General features: G+C 39.1%; 1 protein-coding gene and 1 non-coding gene across 5 annotated transcripts in view; both read left to right on the forward strand.

Moving 5' to 3' along the window:
* The window catches only part of copz2 (COPI coat complex subunit zeta 2), a 28,427-nt gene extending 17,140 nt beyond the window's left edge, over positions 1 to 11,287 (forward strand). For 2 of the 4 annotated variants that reach the window (XR_013488072.1, XM_033644845.2), the window contains 3 exons: positions 1,046 to 1,084; positions 5,430 to 5,462; positions 9,837 to 11,287. Coding sequence is in view for 2 of the 4 variants with exons in the window: in XM_033644845.2 (XP_033500736.1) it covers positions 1,046 to 1,084; positions 5,430 to 5,462; positions 9,837 to 9,884 (120 nt within the window). In the remaining 2 variants the exon portion in view is untranslated. The remainder of the gene's footprint in view (positions 1 to 1,045; positions 1,085 to 5,429; positions 5,463 to 9,836) is intronic. The other 2 variants (XR_004502645.2, XM_033644847.2) reach the window with 2 other exon arrangements.
* Positions 11,288 to 12,380: 1,093 nt separating this feature from the next.
* Positions 12,381 to 12,453, forward strand: trnak-cuu (transfer RNA lysine (anticodon CUU)). Its single transcript has one exon. It is a non-coding gene; the product is annotated as a tRNA-Lys (tRNA).
* Positions 12,454 to 12,824: the final 371 nt, after the last annotated feature.

Consider the following 12,824-nt stretch of genomic DNA (forward strand, 5'->3'; position numbering starts at 1 on the left):
CTTCTGAAGTAGTTCTTCAAAAATGTTTTTTATGTGACAGAAGGTTATTTTAAAGGTTGTTTCATAAATGTGTACTATTGAATTTGGACTCATTCAAAGATAGTGTAATGAAGGACTGAATTACTTTAAAACAGTTTCAGGATCTTTTTTTTCCCTGACATAAAAGGGGAAGTCAATAACAACAACAGAAAATCGTTGCATCCCTAAAAGAAATACACTGTCACACTGGTAATCGAGGAATGGACACTTAATTGTTGACACTAACTATAAGCTTGTTGATATGTCAACACCCGGTTTTATACATCTGAAAAAATTCTATAAGAAAATGAACTTTTTGGCAGCCAGACCAGGCGTCTAATTGAGACAGGCCATGTCAATATATATAGCCATTATGCGCTAGTATAAGAGACTGGGCGTTTAATTTGGACAAGGCTTTTAATTGAAGTTTTACAGCATTAAGGTATCGTGAATGATCAGGTTTAAGCAAGGTTGCAGAACAATTAGTAGACATGTCTATAAAACAAGCAGTTATTTAACAAAAATAAATGCATTCAGACATGTCAAAATATCAACAAAACACATCGAATTGCATTGACATCAATAGGATCTTAGGCTTTCTATCCTTGAAAAGGGGGCAGGGCTTTGACATTTTGCAAAGTACCCACATGTGCTGGTCTGGTCTAATGTATTGCTTGGGGACCATGATTGTCTGTGCAAAATGTCATAGCAATCCATCCGACAGGTTTTTCAATTTGTACCGGCGTGGTAGACAGACAGACAGATAGACAGACAGACAGACAGACAGACAGACATTAACGACCCTAGAGCCACTAGCATCACTGTACATTCTGATATGAGCTGTTAACCAGCGTGCTTGGAGTGTCACTTATCTCTAGTATGTAATGGGGTTTCTACTGATCCAATGGTGTTTGCAGTGCTCTGCTTTTGTATTGTGCGTGTGTGTGTGCGTGTGTGTGTATCAAGTCATTTGCATGACTTTTGGATTTTTGTCTTGTACACACAATGATGTCGTTTTATTTTGCAGGCGGATGAAAACCCATTATCTGAACAAAGTGTGGCCCAGGTAACACACACACACACACACACACACACATAAATGACACTGATAGACACCGATGTACACACATGCATATCACATACACACAAAGTGTTACTTTATGCACCTTATCTTTCCCAGCAATTAGGTCTGCTGCTATAGTTTGTCCCCTAATGTCTCGTCCAAACAACAAGTGGGAATATCTGTTGTGTCGTGTTGCTCGATTATCTCGTGTGGGTATTTTAGCAAATATTTCACCGATTTCACAAAAACCTACTTTCTATAAATGCAACGTGACAAACATCACCTACTGATTATATCACTGTGCTTCGGCACAACGCCAGATCAGGAACTATGCTATTATACTACAGTTAACAGTCATGATCACTGGTTGGAATGCATTGGTGGTTTTGTTTTTAATGTACAAATTAGTTAATTAATAAAAACAGTTAGTTTCATTATTTAAACAAAGATTTAACTTGTAGCACCAGTATAAAGCAACACTGTTCTTGTTTTATGAAAGAAACAACTGGCAACTGCTACAACACAAAGTAAGTTTGTTAATAATGGTATTGGTTAGTCTGAGCCATTTCTTCAGATCTTTTTTTTTCTTTTAAATAGTTTGACATTTGGGGAGTACACTTCTAATGCTCACTAATTAGCATGTCTTGTGCTTTTACTGTTGTTACAAAGTTTAAAAGTGACACGTTGTGTATGAATTTTCTGAGTCAAAATTTAGAGGTGCTGGCAGGTAAGAAAGTGGGTTTCCCAAATTGGCGAACTATTCCTTTAATCTAACATCTGCTTTGGGCATCCACTTTAGGAAGAGGTTGTGTGGATGAACCGAGATCTTAGATCTGAGAAATGTGTTTGGTTCTGTATTGTTTCGAAGTGAAGAGACCAAAGCAGATCAAGTAACAAACAATAAAAACTAGGGATGCACGATAATATCAGCACGTCATTAGTATCACCTGATATCAGCTTTAAAATGAACAATCAGAATCGGCCAACATGCTTTTTCTTTTTTTGTACAATGACTTAATATTATGTCTACTGAAGAGCATTTTATTTCATATCGCCACCTGCCGGTGGGCCATCATGATAAGAATATGCATGCATAATACACTGCCTGGCCAAAAAAAAGGTCATACACTCTAATATTTCGTTGGACCGCCTTTAGCTTTGATTACGGCACGCATTCGCTGTGGCATTGTTTCGATAAGCTTCTGCAATGTCACAAGATTTATTTCCATCCAGTGTTGCATTAATTTTTCACCAAGATCTTGCATTGATGATGGTAGAGTCTGACCGCTGCGCAAAGCCTTCTCCAGCACATCCCAAAGATTCTCAATGGGGTTAAGGTCTGGACTCTGTGGTGGCCAATCCATGTGTGAAAATGATGTCTTATGCTCCCTGAGCCAGTCTTTCACAATTTGAGCCCGATGAATCCTGGCATTGTCATCTTGGAATATGCCCGTGCCATCAGGGAAGAAAAAATCCATTGATGGAATAACCTGGTCATTCAGTATATTCAGGTAGTCAGCTGACCTCATTCTTTGAGCACATACTGTTGCTGAACCTAGACCTGACCAACTGCAGCAACCCCAGATCATAACACTGCCCCCACAGGCTTGTACAGTAGGCACTAGGCATGATGGGTGCATCACTTCATCTGCCTCTCTTCTTACCCTGATGCGCCCATCACTCTGGAACAGGGTAATCTGGACTCATCAGACCACATGACCTTCTTCCATTGCTCCAGAGTCCAATCTTTATGCTCCCTAGCAAATTGAAGCCTTTTTTTCCAGTTAGCCTCACTGATTAGTGGTTTTCTTAAGGCTACACAGCTGTTCAGTCCCAATCCCTTGAGTTCCCTTCGCATTGTGCGTGTGGAAATGCTCTTACTTTCACTATTAAACATAGCCCTGAGTTCTACTGTTGTTTTTCTTCGATTTGATCTCACCAAACGTTTAAGTGATCGCCGATCACGATCATTGAGGATTTTTTTCCGGCCACATTTCTTCTTCGAAGACGATAGGTCCCCACTATCCTTCCAGTTTTTAATAATGCGTTGGACAGTTCTTAACCCAATTTTAGTAGTTTCTGCAATCTCCTTAGATGTTTTCTCTGCTTGATGCATGCCAATGATTTGACCCTTCTCAAACAGACTAACATCTTTTCCACGACCACGGGATGTGTCTTTCGACATGGTTGTTTAGGAAATGAGAAGCAACTCATTGCACCAGTTGGGGTTAAATAACTTGTTGCCAGCTGAAAGATAATTGCCCATGCAGTAATTATCCGATAGGAGGCTCGTACCTGTTTGCTTAGTTAAATCCAGGTGGCGACTTTTTTTTTGGCCAGGCAGTGTATGATGTTAATTCCACTGCAGAAGAGACCTGATGATCACTAAAATTAGCTGGGGAAAAAATCAATATATTGATGTCGGTCTCGGCCAAATAAGTTGTCGGCATATCGGCATTGTGCATCTCCAAAAACTCCACATTAAACACAAACATTAACGTTCAGATACATGCGGATATAGTTACACATTCACATGACTACTCAGCCAGTCATACAGACACACAGTGCTGGCAGCATACATTGCATGTTAATCTCATTTCTGTTCTGTTATTAACATGTAAATCTTTCAGCTGCTTCTCTCTGATACCATTCTCTTATAGTAGAACAGAGCTTACCTCCCACACACTCTGTTCAGTGACAGAAACACACTGACAGAATGATTGGTAGCAGTTTGACATTTGTCTGCAAATTCACCAAGGAGCATGCTAATGCTTTAGCTCACCATGCATGTTAAAGGGTCTCTATGCGACATTCATGATGCATTCCATTTGCATTGGGACGTTGGAATTTCTGAGCTCCCAATTGTAAATTTCAACCGCACTGAAGTCCACTTTCAAACTCAGTAAGTGAGAGGCACCTCACCAACCCCGATTTTAAATTCCAAAATGGCTGTTCCACCCAGCAAAAGTAGCAAAAGCTGTAGTAAGATACTGTTCATAAGCACCTCTGTCTTATTTGTGTCTCATTAAAACACACACATCCACACAGAAATGTCCCATCATCTTCTATCTGTGGACATGTTTCTATGGTGTTTGTGTGCAAAAATTCAGCATGAACTGAATATCTTGGTTTTCCGACCTGTTGTACCAGAACACGATCGATTTGGGTTTGACGTCATTCCAAGCTTTGTCCGAGGCAAAGGGAACACCGCATCATGTTATTCACACTGGGCATGAATAAAACAATTCACGTGAGTGAATTACATGTAAAGCCAAAGTAAAGACACGATTGGATGTGAGTTCGCGCTGGGGAGCCAATGGACGCGACGCAAATGACGCAAAATATGTGAATCAAGTGAGTAGTGTACTTGTGTGTCATACACTTGAAAAATCTGGACAGTGCCGCGATAGCCAACCAGCATTGAGATTCTCTGGCAATGTATGGCGCTGAGGATGTACCGACGGATGTTTATTAATTGATTCAGCAATTTCACGTGTGTGTGATGCAAGTTATTAGTACGTATGAAGTGAATCAACACAAAATTTTTAGCATTCAAACTTCCGCGAGTGACGCAACGTGGAAATTTACACACATCAGAGCGTATGAGTTGTCAGCACATGGTTCTTAATGTGGAGATGGCTGAGCTGGCCACTAGCAGCTAATGGTGCTAACTCCATAAAGAGCTCTAAACAACATCAACAGTACTGACAACGCTAACAGTGTTACCTGTGGGGGAGCCAGACGGTGGGCGCTACGCTTCTGTGGCGACATTGTCCAAATTTATCAGTGCAGAGCCGGAGTGATGAGCTAGCCAGTGGTGTTCGAACCGGCTTACCACAACAAAGCACAGAGAAGCTTGGTTTACCACACACACAGAGGTCATGTGACTTCATTCTCTGCTCAGAATGCCATATCTTCCATATCCATATCTTCATGTAGCAAATAGCTGTTTGCTGCTATAGAAATGCTCTGAATGTCACCTACAGAACCTTTAAGGAAGCAGCTAGCTTTGATTTAGCTCCAGATGACCAGACAGCTCTTAGAGGCTCAACTGTGAATGAATGGACTGATGGATAAAGAAAAAATGGATTACAGTAACAACCTCGAAAGCACCGTAGCTCTTTAAATACTGGACAAATGATCAGAGAGCTCTTTTTTTTCATATTTGATTCATTTTTTAATAGCACTCTATTTTCCTGATGTGCTTCTTTAGCTGCTTCCTGCTTGTGTGCAGGAATGAACATGTGCATGGACATGTTTCTGCGCTCGCTTTTAGAAGTGTGTGTGTGTGTGTGTGTGTGTACTCATGCTCTAAGCTTTTCTCTATCTGTTGCTTTAACCCTAACAGCACATAACAGAGAAACTGGCTCTGACCACTAACGTAAGTGCCTACTAACTTCACAGCCATGACATACTGCAACACACAGCATATTCTACTGTACTGCACACCACATGCTGTAACACTACACTGCCATAACAGTGGCATGCAAAAGTTTGGGCACCCCTGGTAAAAAAAATTGTTTACTGTGAATAGGTAAGTAGAAGATGAACTGATCTCCAGAGGGCATTAAGGCAAGTTAAAAATAAAAAATTCTTTTCAACATTTGAGCAGAATCAGTGTATTATTTTTGTTTTGTACAATTTTAGAATGAAAAAAGAAAAGGAGCACCATGCAAAAGTTTAGACACCACAAGACATTTGAGCTCCCAGACAACGTTTACCAGGGTCTCAGACCTTAATTAGCTTGTTAGGGCTATGGCGTGTTCGCAGTCATCATTAGGAAAGGCCAGGTGATGCAAATTTCAAAGCTTTATAAATACTCTGAATCCTGAAACCTTGTTCCAACAATCAGCAGCCATGGGCTCCTCTAAACAGCTGCCCAGCACTCTGAAAACTAGAATAACTGATGCCCACAAAGCAGGAGAAAACTATAAGAACATGGCAAAGTGTTTTCAGGTAGCTGTTTCCTCAGTTTGTAATGTCATTAAGAAATGGCAAGTTCAAGTTGAGGTCTGGAAGACCAAGAAAACTGCTTGTAGGATTGTTAGAAAGGCAAATCAAAACCCCTGTTTGACTGCAAAAGACCTGCAGGAAGATTTATCAGACTCAGGTGCACTGTTCTACTGTGCAGCGACACCTGTAAGACTATGACCATCATGGAAGAGTCATCAGAAGTAAACCTTTCCTGTGTCCTCACCACAAAATTCCGCGTCATTCTGCATTGCAAAGGAACATCTAAACAAGCCTGATGCTCTTTGGAAACACGTCCTGTGGACAGATGAAATTAAAATAGAACTTTTTAGTGCAGTGAGCAAAGGTATGTTTGGAGAAAAAAGAATTTCATAAAAAGACCACCTGTCCAACTGTTAAATACGGGGTTGGATGGATCATGCTTTGGACTTGTGCTGTAGCCAGTGGCACAGGGAACATTTCACAGGTAGGGACAAGAATGGATTCAGTTAAATTCCAGCAAATTCTGGAAGCAATTATCAAACCATCTGTAAAAAAAGCTGAAGATGAAGAGTGGATGGCTTCTACAACAGGTCAATGATCCTAAACACACCTCGAAGTTCACAATGGACTACCTCAAGAGGCACAAGCTGAAGGTTTTGCCATGACCCTCACAGTCCCCCCACCTAAACATCATTAAAAATCTGTGGATAGACCTCAAAAGAGCAGTGCATGAAGACGGCCCAAAAATCTCTCGCAAACAAGAACGTGAAGACCCGTAGCTGGTTACAAAAAGCATTTAGAAGCTGTGATAGTTGCCAAAGAGAGTGCTGCTAACTACTGACCATGCAGACCATAGCTTCAGGCCCTTTTCCTTTTTTCTTATTTTGAAACTGAAAAAGATTGAAATTAAAAAGTAATTCTGCTTAAAATACTGAAGAAATGTGTCATCTTTAATTTCATGCCTTTTGGAGTTCAGTTCATCTTCTACTTACTTAACTGCTCACAGTAAATTAAATTTTGACCAGGGGTGCCCAAACTTTTGCAAGCCACTGTATAATCTTTGGTGTTTACTGAGCACAGGAGTCTTTTTGTTCTCTCTCAGGCAATATATAGTAAGTACCCCTGAAAACTGTCACCAACCCTGAAGACAAATGTCCCTCGACTCGCTGTCAGCACACAGCAGGGGTATGAAATGGATGACTATAGTTAAAACACTGGAAGATAACTGAGTGAACACACACAACTTAAACCTCAGCAACCAGAAAAAAACTGTCTGATAATGATGACACTGATGACAGCTATAAGAGGGAGATTCATCTCCAGCAGATGATGAGACAGGAAGCGATAACAACATTATACCAGCCGCTGCTGCACCGCGGGGGTGTGCTTATCAGTGGTGGAGGAAGTACTGAGATCCTTCCTTAACGCTGCAGTTGGTAACTTTTAGAATAAAATAACTTTTGTCATATTTACTGAAACTGTCACTATATTCACACAGCACTACATGTGACAGATAATCTGTGAAAAAAAATCCTCTGCCTATTCTCTCGCCTTGCAGCGCTTCTAATGCATTTACAGATGTGAACGATCACAACCAGAGTCTCTAACACAGTTGTTAATCATGCTAATCAAAGTTAACTAACAGTGATTGATGATTTTTGCAGATTCTTTGTCTCATGCACTTCTTTAAGAATATAGTGACTGTTTCAGCAAATATGACAAGAAGTTATTTTCAGAAAGGTTACCAACTGTAGCTGTAAGGAAAAATAATAATGCTGCAAAATAGATAAACAAATCACTCCTTTACAAGTAAAGTCCTGCATTTGATGCCACTCTCGTAAAAGTACATAAGTAGCCCATTATCAACCAAATGTTCTTCAAACTTTAAAGTAATACAACCCATCATGCAGAAAAATGATTTTTCTATATGTGCCAAAACATTCTGTGCACCAGTTACTCAGTAAGTAGCACTAAACAGATGAAGGCAGCAGTGGAACTCTGTATGAGACTGATAGGACTGCATATCCCAGAATCCCACATTGCAGTAAGTATTATTATCTGAGCTCCATGTGCCCCCTGCTGTTTGAATAAGGAACTACAGCTTCAGTGCTGAAATGAAGTGTTGCTCGAGGATGACACATTCAGTGGAAACTGATGTTGATCATGAAAAGGCCATGAGACGGGAAAAAGCACACAATTTTTAAATTGAAAAAAACAATCAAACAGATGAAAAAATTCAGCCATTAAAGGTGTATAAGTAGATTTTTCGTCTCAATACGATTGTATTTTACTTTTTGTGTCATGAAATCAATTGACTGGCTTTAAGGCAAGGCAAGTTCATTTATACAGCACATCTCATACACAAAGGCAATACAAAATGCTTTACATAAAAATAGATAAAAGAGTAGTGTATAATAAACCAAAATATAATATGCATAAAAAGAATGAAAATAAGAAATTCCACAAAAATTCAAGCCCAGTCCCCCCCCCCCCCCCCCAAAAAAAAAAACACTGGCATTGTACGTCTCAGTAAACCGCAAATACATTACATTTGTATATTTCATACATGGCACATGAGCGTTTGTAAGGTGACATGGTATATGAGCTGATATTGTCATTGGAAGGTGGAGAGGAGGACACTAAGCCAAAACACCTGCTGAGCTGCAGACCACTATGTGAGACCAACAAATAACAAAATCAGTTGTTGTGTGGTGACCCTTCGTAGCGTTTCAACTGGTGTTTGTGGCACCAAACCTGGGCGTTTTTCAGCGACACATTGCAGTGTTGCCTTGCTGCATTTCAGCCACCAAATCAGCCAGTCCCAGCCTAACCACACCCTCGCCTCACTGTTGTTAAAAAACAGAAAGTTTACATAAATCTGCTTCAAAATAATGTACAAATGTAATGTATCCTTGCTTTGCAGAAATGTACAATGCCAATATTTTTCTGGCGATTGTGTTGAAAGTCACAGTGTGTCTAAGAGTCAGAGTGCAGTTTTTAGCGATGATTAAAAGGAGAGGTGAATGTAACTTTTTTAGCCTGTTTTTAAAAGTAGCCTAGAACACTTAGCAGACTGCTCCCGAGAATGATGTTTGTCAGCACACATGTAGAGATGTAATTCAAAAGGCAAAAATGACTCAGACATTGTTCTGTGTCTGAGAAATGATCATTTTAATGATTATAAATATACACAAACATTAGGCTGACAGATGGAATAATATGTCAACGTGGCCCGTATTTACCAATCTTTTAATAAATCGTTCCTGTCAACACTAACCCTAACTCTAACCCAACAACAACAACAACAACAACAAAAAAAACATGTTGTAGAATGTGTGTATTACGGTTCCTATCCCTGGTGTACTCTTTAAACACGGTGACAAGAAACTCAGTTGTCTATCCATGTGCTCAGTCTGACATTTAGTGGGTAAACAGTGGTACTACAATGCTGTACAACTACTTTAAAAGTTCAAACTTAAATTACTACACTGACTCCAAACATACATTTTTATGAGTTAGTTGAACATAACCTCATAATGATGACATGAACAGAGTAAAAGGTATAGCTATATAGTGCATTAAAGTCTCCATTTACTCCCATTGCATCCACAACTCAGTTACATTCAGGTCAGTGAGTTCTCCTGTGATGACAAAGTCTAAATATCCTTCCAATCAGCACCAGTCACAGACCATATTTATCTGTATTATATTTCATATTTAATGTTGCTTTTTTCCCAACTTAAATTTACTTTATTACATCATGCTACATTATGTTACACATCTTTTTCTTTATGTTTTCCAGGTTCTGCAGTCGGCCAAGGAGCAGATTAAATGGTCCATACTGAAATGACTTGGACCAGACAAATGTAATATTCTCAAGAAAACATTTTTAGTCCCAAAGCTATTTTTTTATAGTAACACACTAAAGGGAAGGTTGTTACAAGCCTGTAGGCCAATAAGCTTATAGCTTTATATAGCAATTAACCAGCCAGTAATAGAATTAGGTTTCTATGTGTAATGGCATTTTGTTACATTGTGTGTGACATGTAATTAATTTATTTGGTTTTGGATTGATGTTGGTTCATACTCGTGTAGATTTGTCATGAGGAAATGAAGGAGGAAGTGAAAGCTCGGCTCTCAGTGTCCAGCTGTGCTTCTGTAAAAGGCAGTTAGTACCAAACTAATCAATGAAAATACTGGAAGCCTGATCAGCGATCAGTAATCTATTGCTTTTATTTGGGTGGAGCAGGATTTTCCACTCTTATTTACTCAAAACTGAATATGACTTTGGGGTTTATTTGCATATACTGCTAATATGCATAATTTGAAAGTTACAGTTTTTTACATTAACTTTTTTTTCTGCCAAAATGTTACACATGGAACAACTGGGCTAAATCTAGCCCATGATAGGATGCCAGGTCCCCAGACCACTTCCTAATTCACAATGAAAATAAAACTGATTCACACTTGGATTTTTTTGTACTTTTAATTTGAATAAGGGGCCAAAGTGCATTAAAAAATGCCAGGAGAGACCCCCCTGGATAACCCAACATAGTTCCAGGCTAAGCTGCACATGTCCTCAAATCTGTGATCACCTCGGGCAAGTGGAGTATCCCTGATCTAACAAATTATTTGGAAAATAAGAACAGAAGCAGAAAAAAAACAAAACAAACAAAACACCAGCAGATACTCACAAATTCAAGCTAAAAAGCTGAATATCACATAAGAAATTTTTACCACATTATTTTACAGGGGTGGTGTTAAATTCACTCACACACTGACATCATTTGTGCACTGAAATGCTCACTTTTGTTGTTCCTTACATGACACTTGCGGTACATGTGTTTTGTAGAATTTATCTGAAGACTGTAAAGGAATGTAATGATGCCTTATGACACCAAACAACTATTCTAGCACCATGTGTACGAGGAAACATGTTACTGTTGCACTGTCAGCAAAACCCTCATTTTCCTAAAGGTGGAATTCCCTTATAAAGGTAAATTAGTATCTGTACAGATAATTGATCTGTGAGTCAAAGGGACCTTGAAGAGTTCTAAAGAATTATGTCTATTTTCTGAGACTGAAAGAGGTTCATAGATATTAATTATTTTCTTAGTTGAAAAGAAGAGGAAAAAGAAAACCAAAGACACTGTTTACATTTGGATGTTGTTGAAACAGACTGCATGGTGTCAGATATAGGGCGTTTTGTCTGTCCACCATATGTGACACTGATAATAAAATATTTGTCCTGGATTCAAGTGTCCTGATTTTATCCTTCATTATGTATTAGTTGTCGTTTATACATTGTGTTTAATAAATATTCTTAATCAGAAACAGAAGAAAAACAAGTCAAAACTGAGTAATAATGTCAAAACTCATTTCCCCTCTGTGTTTCTGTTAGCCAATCAGCATTCAAACCTCCGACCCTAATGAATATTAATAAGCTCCACAAAGACAACTCAGAGTCGTGGGTGTGTTCTAAGAAGTGATTGGTAGAAACTACCTGACGTAAGGAGACATGTGTCCTGAGGCCTTATAGTTCAGCCAATGGTTCGTTCTGGTTTTATTCCGGGGTAATGTGATTGGTTGGTTGCTTCATCCGTCTACAGCTGATCCCTGGAACAGGCCGAAATACATGAAACCACATTAGAAATAAAGATTGTTTATAATTTTGAGTAAAAAGCGGAATTAGACAGCAGAGAAAAGAACAGTGGCCATTTACAACGTCCAAACTATTCTACTATTTAGCCTACAATTGTTATCATTTAATACCACTAATATATAGATTATTTTGACTGAGTGAAAATATATTAGGGCTCGAAATAATCATTTTAAAGGTAAAGTTTTTTTTATTCCTTCTCAATATACAATTTTCGTTTCAAAAAGGAGATTTCTGGCGGCTTCATTACATTTTTATGTTCTAATACTAAGATGGGAACGTTCCAGTATGTTCGTGCGTGATGCCCATGATAAGGATCTAACTGTATCTTATGTTATAAATACTCAGCTGAGCTGATTCTGATTTATTTCGTCAGGACAGAGACATTATATTCATGTCCATTCCATGTAGGCTATGGGAAGTTGTGGCCTGAACATATGAAATAAAAGACATATAAAGCCTCGACAAACTCAAAATGATAATTTATAACGACGAAGAGGAAAAACTCTATATAAGGTGAAAAGTTGAAAGAATAAAAAAAAGACAAACGTGTTTTGTTGAAGGCCTACGTCACGCGAATTGTTCCGGTACTGTCTTTGCCTGCATCCCTTGTATCCTGTCACAGGCGCAAAACACTTCAATACATCCTATATGGGTGTAGATAGCGCCTCTTCCGATTATTATATAGCCCGGTTAGCTCAGTCGGCAGAGCATGAGACTCTTAATCTCAGGGTCGTGGGTTCGAGCCCCACGTTGGGCGCTTTGTCTTTTAAATGATAAGTGGAGGCAGTAGGAGTGATTAAACAACTATACCTTACCTCAGCCCAAAATGAAAGGGCTATTATCAATTTCCCCCTTTCCCTGTCTCTCTCATCACAGAGACTGATCTCAGTTCATCATTTAAAGGAAGGCTGCATTTCTAGTATACATATTGAGGAGGGAGGAAGCTTACCAGAGGAGCTACCAACAAACATGCACAGTTGTACGCTTTGCTGAAGTCGCCATTGATGTATAAAAGAGGGGCTGTAGCAGGCTGCAGCAAATAATGTCATAACAGCCATTAATGTAATAACTGCCAATAACATGATCATTTTTACATTTTTGATGTAATAAAACTTGCTCATGCAAATA

This window comes from Epinephelus lanceolatus, chromosome 18 (genome assembly GCF_041903045.1).
Source record: "Epinephelus lanceolatus isolate andai-2023 chromosome 18, ASM4190304v1, whole genome shotgun sequence".
NCBI lineage: Eukaryota > Metazoa > Chordata > Actinopteri > Perciformes > Serranidae > Epinephelus > Epinephelus lanceolatus.